The sequence below is a fragment of the Myxocyprinus asiaticus genome, chromosome 20, assembly GCF_019703515.2.
Source record: "Myxocyprinus asiaticus isolate MX2 ecotype Aquarium Trade chromosome 20, UBuf_Myxa_2, whole genome shotgun sequence".
In the NCBI taxonomy this organism is placed as follows: domain Eukaryota; kingdom Metazoa; phylum Chordata; class Actinopteri; order Cypriniformes; family Catostomidae; genus Myxocyprinus; species Myxocyprinus asiaticus.
In genome coordinates this window covers 19,968,647-19,985,263 of record NC_059363.1, presented here as the reverse complement: position 1 = coordinate 19,985,263, position 16,617 = coordinate 19,968,647, and the positions used below count along the sequence as shown (strand labels likewise).

Genomic DNA, 16,617 nt, shown 5'->3' with positions numbered 1-16,617 from the left:
CATGGTTTACTGAGTTTAATTTATCTTCAAATAAACCAATTGATTTTGTTTCCTTATAATTTTTTTACATTTTTTTTTACTAGTTGAGTCTCAGAATAATTGCAGAATTACATAGAGCATTTACTAAATTATTATTTGTCAGTTATTGCAAAAATGAGACATATGTAAATATTACAAATTATTTTTAAGTACACATTTACAATATATTAGAATTATTTGGATTTAACTTTTAAATGCTCACATAGTTTGTTTAACTGTTCCAGAATGTTGTAAGTAGGAGTTTTTTTTTTTCTTTGTGACCTTCCCATCATCACACAGGCTTGACACAGACAAGCTCAACTATACAAGCTTAAAGTTTGACAAGAAGTTTCAGACTAAAATATAGTCCAAAAGTAATTTACTATTGCATTCATTTTAGAGTATATAATGTTAAAACCCATGTCCAATTTACCATCAACTGAAACAAACGAATATTAGACTTGCCACACTCCAGCAGGTATGATAAACAGGTGGGCGGAGCCTACGGCGGGAATATGCGGAAGTGAGTGATAGGGGTCTGTACGGTGGAGGAATACACAGATGTATATACAGCCGGATCACCTTCGGCACCCTGAGAGCGACAGTCGCGCAGTTGAGTTTGAACTGAGAGCGGAGCAGCGCTGCAGTCTAGTGTAGCTTAACATACCCACTCCACTGTCCACCCTCAGAAATGGTACGTATAGACTTTTATCAAACACCCATACTTCAAAGACGCACTGCTTCTTTTTAATTAATTCAAGACGTTATGGTTAATATACAAACAAGTACATGCCAGATGCGTGTCTCTGTTGCGTTTGTGCTCCTCGAAACAGCCAATTTGATTTGATTAGTATTGATTCTGTATTGCATAGCACAGTGCAAGTGATCGTTGTGTCTGTTCATTATTCTAAACATGTTGCAGTGTTATTGATGTCATAGTGCTCCGGAATATGTGGCATATAGGCGTTTTATTATGGTGTGATGTGCTGGACAGCAGCAGGCAGATGATCGGTGCTCATCTCCTGTTAAATGAGGACATGGACACATTGTGCCCTGTGATAGAAATGTTCTTGCTTTAATAAATGCTCTTTATTAAATGCTACACTGGCAGTCTCTGGCCTATATCAGGCCATCCTGAATTAAGAGCATGAAAAAACTTGGAGTGATTTTAGTGTAATGAAATGAATGAGATGTGCGAAGCAGCTGTCATGTGGGTTTGTGTTGGCTGTAGACAGTCAATGCTTCATTTTTTACTTTATTTTTTTAAAGAAAATGCGTCATTAAATGAGTATTTGCTGTTCTTCTGTTGAGCTTCATAAACGTATGGCTTGCATAACTGTTTGAGATTTGAGCTAATATAGTAATAAACTGGATTAATCTTTATTAATCTCTTTATACACACCCATTTCAGTTCTTGCTTTATTTTGACTGGTTAATATCTGTGTTTTAGGTGTGTTGGTTTGTTGTTCATGTAACAGGTTTGTGTATTATCCGGGGTCCAGACTTGTCTTTCTTCATTAGAGCTTGAAATGGGGTACATTGTAGAGCTGGATGCAGCACATGAAAAAAGAGAGAAAAAATAGGCATGCTTTTGTTTAAATAATGTATTTTAGCTCCAGAAAGCAAACATTGTTCGTGAAGCATGGAAAGAATGCCAGTACAGAGTGAGTTCAACAAAGCATGAGTCGATACCGACTGAATGAGTCCATACAAATGTTTTTGCTGCTTCAGCCTCTTCAGCTTTTCCACCACACACTGCCAGAAGGCACAGTATTAAATAATGAGTGTTATTTAAGCCTGTGCTGGGTTTGGTGAGAATTGTCTCAGTTCACATGATAAACGATGAATGGCCTCTATTGGTGAGGTTAGTTGGTGTGTGAGATGTCTGCCCCATTGGTCTGATTCCTCCCCGAGGTTGCGTCTTGTAATCCAGATCTTCTTCCTCTGGCCATGTTGCAGCTCTGGTTTCATCATCCCACTCGGGTAGCCATGCCATGGGATTCAGCAGGCCCTGGTGAGGAAAATAATCTGTGCTCTTTTTTTTTTTCCACCTTGCAAAATGGACCAGAAACATTATGAGCTTCTTCATATGGGTGTCTCTGGGGTGTAACTCAGAAATGACAGTCATGCTGAACTACTAGGAAGACTGGCCACACAGTCTTTAACCCTATAAAAGTGATCAGCTGTCAAGTGGCCTGTGCATTACTGCACTTGATTAAAGATTTTACATTTATCCTGAAGAATTAATTGGGAAACCTGGGAGCTAGCCAGAAACTTATAGCTATTTTAACTTAGGCTTGCTGTCTTAACAGCACACAGATGGTGTTGTTCACTATGAAGCCGTCTTCACAGTTGTGGTCGGGAGTTTATATTTGGTCTTCTTCCTGTCTTAGGTGTTAAGTTGTGGGTATCTTTTATGTTGTACAGAATCTTATACAGAACAAGACTCGGTAGAATACTTGCTCCAGGGTTACTCACACTATATATATCACATGTGCACACCCTTCATCTGTCTGGCAGTGTGATGGTCAAGGGCCATGGGGACTCCCTGTTAACATGGTGTGAAAGTGGCAATACCACACTCATTATCGTACACTGGGCTTGCAGAGCGCCAGGCCAGTCTTTCAGCTGCTGCTGCTTGGCGTGACCTAAATCAAGGCCAGATTCCAGGCAATGCTGCACAGCATGCTCCGATCCCGGCCAAATTCCTGGAAGTGGTGTGTGATGTATTTGAAGCTTTGCTGGATGGCAAATAACCTGGAAGGCTTCCAGTAATGGTGCAGGCTTCAACTCTCACCCCATCAGCTGGAGAGAAAAAAAAAAAAATCACCCTCTTTAGCAGGACTCGAAATCTGCGGACAACGAATACTTCTTTTTTGGGGGAAATCTGCAAAATTCTGAGGATTTCAGTGTGGTAAAATTGTAGGGCTGTTAATAAAATGAGCAATGTGCATGTGCAGTTTCTAAACTATAGCAAGCTGTGGTTTTATTAACATTTTTTTATTTAGTATTCTGTGATGTTTAATTTGGCATTCTGATTGATGCACATCTTGCATACTGACAAGTTTTTGTTAATCAGAATGCAGTACGCAATAAGAAAAGAACAGAACAGAAATCAGGAAGGTGAATAAAGAAAAACAAAAAGGCATTAAGATATAATTGACACTATCACTTATGCAAAGACAACTTTTTTCCTTCCTGAAAACGGTTTTTTTTTTTTAATGTAAAATGTATGAAAGTTAAAACTTTGGCCAGAAGCGCAATTAAAATCGCAATTGCAATATCTATTGAAAAATTGCAATTAGATTATTATTATTATTATTTTTTTTGTATTTTTAATTTTTTTTTGTCGTTATTGCACAGCACTAGTATAGCCACAAGATGAAAACAATGCATGTTAATATAATTTTAGTGTGATTAAATCGCTTATTAACATTTTCTGTGTAGTTTTCTGTACCATTATGACGTAATGGGAAATCCTAAAAAAAACGTTTAAAAAAAAACGACGATATAAACATCTTTACAGCTCAAATAATACACAAGTTTTATCAGAAGGTTAAGTGTAAGTGCTTTTATACAATTAAAAGCTTTGCATTTCTTCCTTTTAAACCCTCAAAATAAAAGAAAAAAAAAAGAAAAATTCACTTCCATTGTAAGTGCCTTACTGTAACTTTAAAGAAGGGCAGAGACGAAATTACTTTTTGTGGTAGTCAACTTTGTCTGGGGTGGTTCTCCCCAGTTTGGTTGGTTTGGTTCGGTTCATCATGGCTTAGATGCAAAAACTCGTTTATGAAGTACAAAAGAATGGAAAAAATACTTTTGTAACCAAGATTACTTAAAAATTGGCAGGCACTGTTGCGATCTATAGAGTAGTGGTATCACTTTTGCAGATATTAGCCTAAATAAAAACATGAGAATGAAGGTTTGTTGTTAATGCTAATAACCAAGCAATAAATTAAAGGTGAGAAGCTGAGATAAAGTGAGAAAGAAGGCCATATATGCTCATATTTCGGTTAAATTTCAAGGGAGGACAGTTATGGAGAAAACATACAGTACATTAATTACAGTCCCCTTGGAGCAACCTGTTCTTGGATGCCTTACACAACACCAGTTACAATAGGGTAGGAGGGGACCTGTGTAACTCTCCAGGTCATGGTTTGTCCCTACCTTGATTTGAACTCGCAACCTTTGCTTAACCCTCAGGCTAACAACTCTCCTAGGGAGGAAGAAAGATAAAGGGAGAAAAGTAGGCCAAATCTGGTAAGGGCTGAAATGATTAGTCGATGTTATCGACAACGTCGACAATAAAAAAATTGTCGAATAGTTGTTTGATCTCATTTAACATAACATGAGAACACATTAAACTCTAATGATGATGCACGAGAGCAGCAAGGCAGCTCAGGAGACAGACTGAGGAGAGGACGAAAACACATCTCACAGTCCAGACACACTCTAAACTTTCCCAAAAGCTTCAGGTGATGTAGATCGCAAAGTATGAGGAAATAATACAAAAATACAAAATAAGTAAATACAGAAGTACTCTCATTGTGAAAAAAGTGGAACCCTTAAGCAAAACTTGCGTGTCGAGCATCTTTAAAGGAAACACCCGGCGTTACATCTGTAATGCAGTTATATTTAATGCGTTATAGCGTTATAGTTCACAGTTAATAAGGAAGCAGTTCATGTAAATAACTCCGAAACTGGCATTTATCTGTGCAGTCAGCTCCTCTTCTCTGAGTTGCATGAAGTGTACCGATCTAAGGAGGAGAGATTGAAACTGCACCCGACTGATGCACACCCTGTCACGGAGACGCTCATCCCTCGAGCGCGCGTGTTTGCTGCAGCCAGATTATAACGTGATCATGATGCTCGTGACTTAATGAATCGTAATATATGCATCACTGTGCATTTCTTATCGTGAAGAAAATTGGTGAACAGAAAGGTGAGAGAGAGTAGCCCCATTATACACTGCAACAATATGTTTTTGATTTATTTTTGCTTTGGCTTGTTTTCCAAAAATATTATCTAAAACTCATTTAAAACAACGTACATTTACTTTAGCAGCTATACTGCAGAATCGAAATTGTTATCTGAGAATGTTGAATTTAATATTAAAAATACAAATATTTTAAAATATATAAAAATCCTTTAAAAAAGATGCATTCACCCGAGAAGTAGCATATAAGATATTTAGACTTGTTTTTAGAGAATATATCTTGAATATAAGTATATTTTGTCTTTACTGTACTTGCAGAAGTGTAACAAAGTGAAAAAAATACACTTATATACAAAATACACTTATTTTTAAGATACATTCTCTTAAAGCAAGCCTAAATATCTTATATGTTACTTCTCAAGTAAATGTATCTTGTTTTAAGGATTTTTAGACAATTTTAAATGGAAAAAAGACAAAAACACTTGATAACGATAGGATTTTTTGCAATGAATTTCTTTACTGAATTAAGCTTAATAAAAAGTATTTTTTTCCCCTTTACTTCAGTGAATGTCATTTAGAGGTATTTTTAAAAGATGATTTTGGCCTCTTTATTGTTAGCAAGCATGTTTAATACAACCTTTTAAGTCGGGGCACAAGCTGAATAGTCAGTTAAGAGCTAATGATTAATCGTTGCAATAATCACAGAATAGACGAATAATCATTCGAATAATCGTTAGATTAGTCGATTATCAAAATAATCATTAGTTGCAGCCCTAAACCTGGTCACAAACACAATGAGACGGTTTATATTGGGCAGGTGAGAAAATGCAACTGCGCAGACAGTGACAGAATAAACCTGCCATTGTGCTCAGAGATTGAGAGAGGTGTTGGCACAATTAGCAGACAGAATGCCACTCAAGTAATCAAAGAGCTATAAACCCAAACCCACGGCCAGATGTAAGCTGAGATGACCACAGGAGTAGGTAAAGTGACTGGGCAGTTGATTTAGTCAGATGGATGGGAATATCTTCCTTTTGATTTAGCTGTCAGTTGTCTCAATATACATCCCAGGATGCTTTGCTTGAGTGGCCTGATGGAACTCCCATCTAACTAATCTAAAATAATGGAAACAGTCCGTCTGCTTGTCTTTGTAAACATAGTGCGCCGCTGACAGCCCGGATTGTGGTGCTGTGGTGAAAACCAAAGCTCAATCAACCAGGTCAGGCTAAAAAATGAGTCCGATTTCTTGCAGTAGGACACCTAATACAGCCCCAGTCCTGCAGCCCAGGAGGTTGATACTGTAACACTGGCTTCAGGCGTTAGGTGAGGTCTGCTCTCTCGGAGTCCCGTTGTTCATCAACCTGATCAGCCAGACTCGCTGTAAATTGCTAAAGGTACTGTCTGCTCACAGAGACCAATATGCCTCTAAAGAGACCCATCATTTACCCTGAGGAGGACTCTGTCTCGCTCTCCATGGTCTATGATCTCCTTGACCAGCAGCAATTCTTTTATAAAGAACTGATAGAGCTACAGGAAAGAAATTACAAGTCCTTCCTGCAGATGCTGGTGGACTCCACCAACATCCGCATTGACGGTGTGGTGCGAGATGTACAGGACTTGAAGAACAGCTTGCTGAAGTGCCGGACAGAGCTCGGCGAGGTCAGGCAGCAGGGTTCGCAAAACACCAAAAGGGTCGAGTGCCTGGCGGATGGTCTGGTGATAGTCCGGGGAGCAGTAGATGGCCTGACCTCTTTGAAAAGCCCCACCGCAGAGGTCAAACCCAGTAAAGCACCAGTGAAAATGGACAACAGGCAAGATATAAAGAAAACTGATGGCTGGGACAACGAACCCAAGGCGAAGAGGCTGGTTGCTGACTTGACTGACATTCAGCTAGATGGCATCAAGGTTGTGTTAGCAAGATAGAAAGTTCTCGTTCTGTTAAGTGCATATGACACTATTCAAGTTTACACCATTTGCTTGTTGCTTGTCAGGGTAGTGTATATGTCTTTTAATTGCTGACGGTTGATCAGTTAATCTGGTTTCTGTATGTTATGGGAATAGTTGTCATGGACAAACTCTACAGGTCTTCTGTTCACCTTTGGCATATAGTATTTTTGATATTTTAGAATCTGGTGTGCTGTGGTTTGATCCTGCCTGTTTTTTTTTCCTCTCCATAATAGAACATCCATGCCATTAGGGATTACTTTGCACAATAAAATGATGACTGTTACATGTTTATGACACTCATTACTCAGATTTTCTCTCTTTCCTTCCCCCTCCCTCTCTCCTTCCCCACCCCTTCCATTTTCTCCTCCATCTACAGGCTGACCAACTCACAGAGGAGCAGATTGCTGGTAAGCGGAACTTGTATGTGTGTTAGGGCTGCAACTAATAATTATTTTGATAATCGACTAATGATTATTAGAATGATTATTCGGCGATTATTGCAACGATTAATCATTAGCTCTAAACCGACTATTCAGCTTGTGCCCCGACTTAAAAGGTTGTATTAAACGTGCTTGCTAACAATAAAGAGGACAAAATCAGCTTTTAAAAATACCTCTAAATGACAGTCACTGAATTAAAGGAAAAAATAGCTTTTATTAAGTTTAATTCAGTAAAAAATTTACTGCAAATCATCAGTTATCAAGTGTTTTGGTCTTGTTTTCCATTTAAAATGGTCTAAAAATCCTTAAAACAAGATATATTTACTTGAGAAGCAACATAAGATATTTAGACTTGCTTTAAGAGAAATGTATCTTAAATATAAGTGTATTTTTTCACTTTAATATACTTATATGCAAGATTTTTTGTCTAAAAGCAAGTCTAAATATCTTATATGATACTTCTCGGGTGAAATGCTTCTTATTTTAAAGGATTTTTAGATATTTTACAATATTTGTATTTTTAATATTAAATTCAACATTCTCAGATTAAAAAAATAATTATTATTCTGCAGTATAGCTGCTATAGTTGATGTATGTTGTTTTAAAGTAGTTTTAGATATTATTTTTGGAAACAAGCCAAAATAACAAATAAATCAAAAACATATTTTTTTGCACTGTATAATGGGGCGAAGTCTACCCTCTCTCACCTTTCTGTTCTCTTCAATCCATCTTTAACTCACAAAAAAAAATAAACTCTCTCTTATTAATAAAGCTGGGTATTGCCAGTTTTCTTCACGATAAGAAATGCACAGTGTTGCATATATTATGATTCAATGTGCCGCGAGCCATCACGTTATAATCTAGCTGAAATTAAGCCTGCACGCTCAAGGAATGAGCGTCCCCACAACAGAGTGTACCTCAGCCGGGTGCAGTTTCAGTCTCTCCCCCTTAGATCGGGACACTTTGCAACTCATAGAAGAGATGCTGACCGCACAGAGAAATGCCAGTTTCGGAGATTGTAGTTATTTACATGACCTGCTTCCTTATTATTTGAACTTAAATAAAGGATGCGTTAAAGATATAGTGGTGAGGAGTTTCCTTTAAAGATGCTCTGACACGCAAGTCTTGATTCAGTGGAACGGCAACTCCGGCTCTGCTGTATTTTCAACGAGAGTGCATCTGTATTGACTTATTTTGTATTTTTGCATTATAATTCCCTCATACTTTGCGATCTACATCACCTGAAGCTGTTTGGAAAGTTTAGAGTGCGTCTGGACTGTGAGCTGTGTTTTCTTCCTCTCCTCAGTCAGGCGCCAACTGCAGTGCTGCTCTTACGCGCCATCTTTAGAGTTTAATGTGCTCTCATGTTACGTTAAATGAGATCAAATGACTATTTGACAATGAAAATGTTTGTCGACAATTTTTTATAATGTCGACTAATCGTTTCAATCCTTGTGTGTGGGTGTGTGGGTGGGTGTGGGTGTGTGGTATAAACATGCCTTGAATTTACATTAGTGAATGAAGTTATGAATCAGCATTTTTCACCAGGAACATTTACCTTGTCATCCATTTACAAATGCAGTTCTAATAATTATATTGGACTTCCTTTTAATCAGAAAGTGTTTGTCAGGAACAAGAAATTTAGCATATTTTAATGCTTTCCTCATCTGTTCCTTACAGAGTTTAAGGAGGCGTTCTCCTTGTTTGATAAGGATGGTGATGGAACTATTACGACTAAAGAGCTGGGCACAGTGATGCGCTCTCTTGGGCAGAACCCAACAGAGGCTGAATTACAGGACATGATCAATGAAGTGGATGCTGACGGTGAGTTTAGGGGGCATGTACTTCACATCTAAGAAAGTTATGGGGTGGGTGTGTCACTGTCACACCTAGAGAGGTTATTTTGGCAGTAACATTTTATGAATTTGGCAGATGCTTCTGTCCTTCATAGCGAAAGTGTAGTCAAGGGATACATTTTTATCAGTCGATTCCCTGGAAATCAAACCCACAACCTTGGTGTTGTTAGCACAGTGCTCTACCAGTTGAGCTACAGGAATATAGGTTATGAGGGTGGGCGTTTTGCTGTCCAACAACAAAAAGTTATGTCTCACAAAATGTGGGTTATGTCTAAAATGCTGTAGATTTGAACACAAGTTTATTCTAGGAGCACATTCCTAACTGGATGTTTTTTTTTTCTTTGGGTATTTGGGCACACTTCTAGAAAGTAAAGTCTTGTTAAACCATTTTTCACACACAAGTTTATTTAATTTGTCCTTTAACAATGTTCAACAATGTATATACAATCATAACAGGAGTTTTCTTTTTTTATTATTATAATTTTCTGAAAGTCATGAAAATTCCCACCACAGTGTCATTTCCACCACACCTCAAATTCTGTATTGTGTTAAATAAAATTCTGTGGTGGAAATAACCTTTTTAAAAACTAAAACAAGATAACATTTTTAAATAAAATAGCTGACTCCTTTGTATTGCTAAGGCCAATTTCTTAGCTAACATTTTATGTTTTCTAAATGTACACACATTTTGTGTAATTCGAAAAAATTACAGCCTGATTGGAAATGACGTCCAATAAAAATATTCTGCTCACAAGTGTTATTTACTTGTGAGCCCAGCATGAATGAAACACCCAACTCCTGCTGTACACACATTTTGCCTAACATTCTTGGCTTGTAAGGATGCCCTTTGTCGCACTGGCACAGTTGTTTCTGGAAGCTTTCCAAACCCTATCGAGATTAAACTGTTGCACTCTGTAATTAAACCGTTATCTTGTTGCGTAATTAACTTGTGTTCAAGCTGGCTTTCAGGTATCAGCAAATGTAAAAACAAGAAGACTGGGATGTCTCTTTTGTCACAGAGGTGATGTCATTAGAACATGTTCCAGTATGCTATAGTATCTTTTAGAGAGTGTCTTTAAACACAGTGGGATTGTCATGATGTACCATAGTATCATTGAAACATGTCGTTAGATCATGCAGAATGCTCTGGGTTTCTGGTGTGATGTAGTGACTATCAAAAACATGGAATTCTGTGGTATGGACTTGTTCTTGTAGGTCAGACAGCAGTACAGCCAGTTGAATAACAGCAGGTAATAAAGACCTTATGGAATCCTTTACATAATCCACTTTGGCAGTGCCGGCGGTGGAATCGAGAGAGTGTTTGTGTGCTTGTTTGTAAAGAACTCGAGCAAGAACGTGACACAAAACACACGCATACAAGCACGTGTATGCACCCACGTTGTCAGATTACGCACACAGTGTGCGCCCCCTGGGAATGGCTTTAGTGATAATTTTCACACATGCATGCACACTGGGGGGATGTCATATTTGTCCCATCTAATGGAAATATTCCACCTCAGCTTACTAAAAACTCAAGGGAACTAAAACCACATTTCAACCTGACAAACCCAGAACTGTCTTTTTGCCTTCATTGGGAATGTGTTTGTATGGAGATTCAAGTTCCGATTCAACATTTTTTTTTTTTTACACATCCTGGAAAATGTTTGCTCATGGCAAATATTTCAAAAGCAAGACTTTTAAATATATATATATTTTTAATATGAAATATGTTATATAAATGTGATTGTGACAAACAGTTTTAGATATTTCAATATTTTCCCATTCAAGAAGATGGGAGTAGGGCTTGACAGTAATGTTTGTCCGCTGGTCTGCTTGTCTGGGACAAGTGAATTTTTGAAGGGGCAAGTGAAAGAGAATTTTACTTGGTCGACCGGGCAATTAGCTTGATTAAAATGTCAATAACAAAAAAAATAAATGGCAATATTAGTGATATAGCTAGGTTAGACCTAACAGTCACTTAAAGTGCATCCCAAACCGCACACATTCTAATCAGTTTTGTAGTGAAAGTAGTGAGTAGTATATTTACACTGAAAATGCAACAAAAAGAAGTTAACTATAGTACCTGGATGATGCACTTCTTCAAGCATCAAAACAGAGTATGGAATGTTGGACACAGTGCACTCAGAGCTCGCGGCTTGCCATACATAGCAGAAGTTACCTGGAGTTACCTGGCTGCATTGCAGGTCTGACAAAATAATTGTAAATAATGCAGAATGTAGCAACTAGATATGCAAACTTCAGTGAAGACAGCACCTTACAGATGTGAGTTGAATGCTTTACCATCATCTCACGCTTTGAATATGTACATTGTTTGAGTTTGAAGTGTTCCATTTGGGACGATACTACACTTTAAAAAAAATAAAAATAATTAATTGTATCCCCTTTTCTCCCAATTTGGAATGCCCAATTCCCACTACTTAGTAGGTCCTCGTGGTGGCACAGTCACTCACCTCAATCTGGGTGGTGGAGGACAAGTCTCAGTTGCCTCCGCTTCTGAGACAGTCAATCCGCGCATCTTATCATGTGGCTCGTTGTGCATGACACCGCGGAGACTCCGCATGTGGAGGCTCATGCTACTCCCCGCAATCCACACACAACTTACCATGTGCCCCATTGAGAGCGAGAACCACTAATCGTTACCACGAGGAGGTTACCCCATGTGACTGTACCCTCCCTAGCAACTGGGCCAATTTGGTTGCTTAGAAGACCTGGCTGGAGTCACTCAGCACGCCCTGGATTCGAACTCGTGACTCCTGGGTTGGTAGTCAGTGTCAATACTCGCTGAGCTACCCAGGCCCCAGACGATACTACACTTTTAAAATGTATCCTTAGCGTTGAGACCTGCATCATGTTGTTGTTGTTGTTGTTGTTGTTGTTGTTGTTGTTGTTGTTGTTGTTGTTGTTGTTATTATTATTATTATTATTATTTGTTGTGGTATTCAAGCTGGTATCGAGAATTGTCAAATTTTACAACCGACTACTGAAATTTTGGTATTGTGACGATGTATATTGTAACTTTAGCATGTAACTTATACTTAAGGGTCCTTTTTTCTCTCCAGACAAGTAACTGTTTTACTCATACAAGGGAATGACCAATTTACTTGTCCGAAGAATAAGCACATGACAATGCTTAATGTCGAGCCCTGGAGTTGTACTCATGGCAATTATTTTTGTAGAAAATAGCTAATAAGATGGCCGTCCAGTAAACAGACTTGCTTGAAGGGACTTCTTTTGCTATGTTCGGAATTGAATGCTACCTTACCACTCTTAATATCTCTTCAGTTTATAGAAGATCTGTATATATTTTTATTTTTCAAACATATATTACTAGGTCTTTAAATCTTCTCCCTCTCTTTCTTTTTTTCAGGTAACGGAACCATTGACTTTCCCGAGTTTTTGACAATGATGGCCCGGAAAATGAAAGACACGGACAGTGAGGAGGAGATCCGTGAGGCGTTCCGAGTGTTTGACAAGGTCAGTGCTGGTATTGTGGGAAGATGATGTTTTTGCTTCCATGAAAACAGTAAAGGAGAAAAAACAAAGTAATCCTTGGAAAAATAAATAACAACCCAGTGTTCCACATAAAGCTGCAGCTGGTTTTAAAAAAGAATCGCAACAACAGGGCAATTCATGGCAAAATTATTTTCATAGTAAGACATCTGTTGATGAAGAAGGTCTGGAATAAATACAGCTCTACCTACAATTGTTTTACACTCAAATTGCATTGTGAAAAGTTTAAGGGTATAGTTCACCCAAAAATAAAAATGTCATCATTTACTCACTAGGGCTGCACCTAACGATTATTTTTTTTTATTGATTAATCTAATGATTATTTTTCCGATTAGTCGATTAATCTAACGACTAATTTGACGATTATTCTAAAGATATTTTTTATAATTATTACTTGATTAATATAACAATTAATTAACCCAAAATAAATATAAAAAACTTGTCTCATTTCAATATTTTATTAAATCATCTTCTCTTAAACACAAACAAATGTACAAGAAACAAAGTGTGCATTGCAGGGCATTATTCTGCATCAAAAAACAGTGTTACTATGAATGCAAATTTAATACAGTGAAAAAGACACTCTATTAGCATAACATACATATATATATATATATATATATATAAATAACAATTTCCAACATTCTTTTGAATGTCCATGTACTAAAATAAAATATTTGATGCCATGAGTGTACCTTCATTTACTATTACTATTATTTTGAATGGCCATGGAAAATGAAGCAATGTGATAACAATTTTACCTGGTCGCAAAAAGTAGTCCGTTAATTTACCTGATGAACTTTCACATTATGCTGACCCTTTATGCTTTGCAGAGCTAATGTGTGCTTCTAAATCACTTGCACCTTTATTAGCAACTGACACATAAGTGCCAGCTTTACATGTCATACATTCTGCTTCCCACGGATCTCGACCTGGACGAAAGCATGGGAATTTTTTGTGCAAATCTTCTGTAAATTTGCACTTTTGTTTGGGCATTGTTTCCACTCAGCTGTCATTTGCTGCTACTGTCAAGCAACTGTTTGATGCCGAACACAACAGCGCTTCGCGCATTCGCAGAGAGATTGACAGGCAGGAATTTGGCCAATAGTTGCTGCAAGCCTCTTATAATCGACCAATTGGTGTGTGAGAAGGCGGGACTTACAAAGAGGGGTTAAAGCAATGCAAATATGCGTGCACACACAATGAAGTATTAGACCAGATGCACATCATAATGCAACTAAAGCCAAATCCCGGACAATCCCGGATGCTTTTTTAAGGTCCGAAAAAGAGTACATGTCCGGGAAAAAGAGGACGTATGGTCACCCTACGTTAGCAGCGGTACAGAAATTACTTTTAACATGGGGGCGATGAGGAAACATTTAGAAAATCAATTTTAAGTGACTACTACTAACAGAAACACGTGCTGTAATACTAATATGTCATGCTTGGGTGGGGACAAAAAGTAAACAGGACTTACATTGCTGCCTTGCTGCCGTCTTGACAAAGTACTCTGGGATGCTTTCGCTTCAAGTGTTCGTTCATGGCGGTTGTACTGCTGTGATAAGCCATTTCCAATTTGCATAGCTCACACAGCACCACATTGTTGGGTCTCTGGCTAAAATACTCCCACGCTTTAGATGACCGTAGGCGAGTTTTTTTTTAGCTGCAGCTTGTTCTTCGGGGGAATCCATACTTAAACCGGACGCTGTCATTTTAATTACTCCATTGCGACGCACTGACGCATGTTAGGCAAATCGATGTATTTTCGATTACGTCGATGAACTGTCCCAGCCCTATTACTCACACGTTGTTTCAAACCCATATGACCATCAGGAACACAAAAGGTAATGTTAGTTTGAATGTTGTCCATTTACTTTCATTGTATGAAAGAAAGATGCAATGAAAGTAAATGGTGACTGAGGCTAACATACTGCCTTTTATCTCTTTTTGTGTCATTGACCTATTATTATTATTTTTTTTTTCGATTTGTTGAATAGCTATGATTTTATCTTTTTTGATTTCTCAGTGTTACCGGGAGATCAAATTCCTATATGCTGTCTCTTGTAATGCCTCAGTTATACATTTATTGTTTTCTGAATCGCCCATGTTGGATTCAGTGCTTTAATATTTTAATGGCATGACATGACTGATTTTTGATTTGACTCTTAGGATGGGAATGGCTACATCAGTGCAGCAGAGCTTCGCCACGTCATGACGAACCTGGGTGAAAAGCTGACAGATGAAGAGGTCGACGAGATGATCAGAGAAGCCGACATAGACGGCGACGGTCAGGTCAATTATGAAGGTACGATACAGCTGTGTGCTGGGATTACCTGCAGTAAAAGAGGTCACACATCTGTGTAGATTAGAAATTACTTTGCCACTTTAATTAAAGTAATGTAGTCCGGATTTGGATCGCAAAAGGTTTTGTGCATGTATACCGGAAATGAAATGAATTTAAAGCAGAACTCTCAAACATAGAAATAAAAGCTTGTGTAGTTGATGCATAACATGTCCATTAACTTTTTAAAATCATCATCAAGATTTTAGGTTAGAATCTATATGAATGTATAATGGTAAGTATGTATTTTAAGTGTTGTAACAGGTCACCAAGTTTTTCAGTGTTTTTTTTTTTTTGTTTTTTTTCTCACCTTTTTGCCTTCCATAGTAGCCTCTTAATTAATATGGCCATTGAAGTAACATGCATATCAACTTTGTCCTCATATCAAAAGTATTTCAGGTCAACTACCCTGTATTATTCCTTGATTTGAATGCTTTTAAATTTAAAGTTTAGTGATCTTATCAGCATCATATTTGATGTGTCCACCTCTATTTCTGTCCACAGAGTTTGTACAGATGATGACGGCAAAGTGAAGCTCTTCTGTTCTCTCCTGACCTCTTTAGAAGACAAAAAAAAAAAAAAAAAAAAAAAAAAAAGTCAAATGTTTTACTTACCTCTTACACAAAAATATTAATTCATTCATATTGTTTCTGTATAGAAAATACTGAATGTTATAAAAAGGAAAAATGTCCATATATATATATATATATATATATACACAGACACATAAACAAACATGACCTGCATGTACTGGTTAGTGGTCCTATTCCCAAAGAGCTGCTTAGACATCTTCAAAAAAAATTGAATCCTGATATCAAACCTTCAGAAACTAAAGTAAAAGCATCTGGTGAACTGCTTAACTGGTTCCATTTGCTAGTTGCGATGTTTGGGCTGGCCAATCGTCTTCTATTTCCTGTTTCTGTTCTACATGCATGCAGCTTGAGTCTGAAGCCATTTTGGGCAGAAACCTCAGCGATGTCTGTCGGAGTGTTTTGGGGGGGGGGGGTTTGGAACAATCTGAATTGAAAAGAGGGTTGAATATAGTTTGGGGGGTGGGGGGTGGCGTGGAATCTACAGAGGATGAATGAATGGGGCCTTTGCAGTTTGCTTCGATAACTAAATAAAGAGATATTTTTAAGAAAATGAGCATTTAATGAGATTTTAAACTATGTTTGCCATGTCAGGATATTCATATTTTTTTTTCTTTGTGCATTGTGCCCGATAGTAGGGGCGTTTAGTGGGAGGGAGTGGCTGGGGAGTTTCAGGGCATGACCTTTCACCTTACATGGAAGTGTTTTTCGGGTAAGGGATGGTGACTGTACCGTAAATGTTTTTATCTTTAGTTTTCTTTTCTGGGCTCTAACCGTGAGCATGTCGATCTTTCTTTGGAGAGTGCAGAGGGCTTTCGCCACCATGGTTTTGTTTCGTCTGCCCACCTTCAGTTCTGTTTATGTTCATTCCAAGTTGTATATGCTCTTCTTTTGATTTTTTTTTTTTTTTTTCAATAAAAGAATATTAACTCAACACTTTTGCCCTTGTTTATCCTTT

At 37.8% G+C, this 16,617-nt stretch overlaps 1 protein-coding gene across 1 annotated transcript; it reads left to right on the top strand.

Annotated features, from left to right (window-relative positions):
• Positions 1-574: 574 nt before the first annotated feature.
• Positions 575-16,593, top strand: LOC127411559 (calmodulin-1). The gene is made up of 6 exons (XM_051647243.1): positions 575-712; positions 7,278-7,308; positions 9,022-9,165; positions 12,586-12,692; positions 14,898-15,033; positions 15,574-16,593. The coding sequence occupies exons 1-6, from the start codon at positions 710-712 to the stop codon at positions 15,600-15,602; spliced, it is 450 nt and encodes a 149-aa protein (XP_051503203.1). The 5' UTR covers positions 575-709; the 3' UTR covers positions 15,603-16,593.
• The last annotated feature ends 24 nt before the right edge of the window (positions 16,594-16,617 follow it).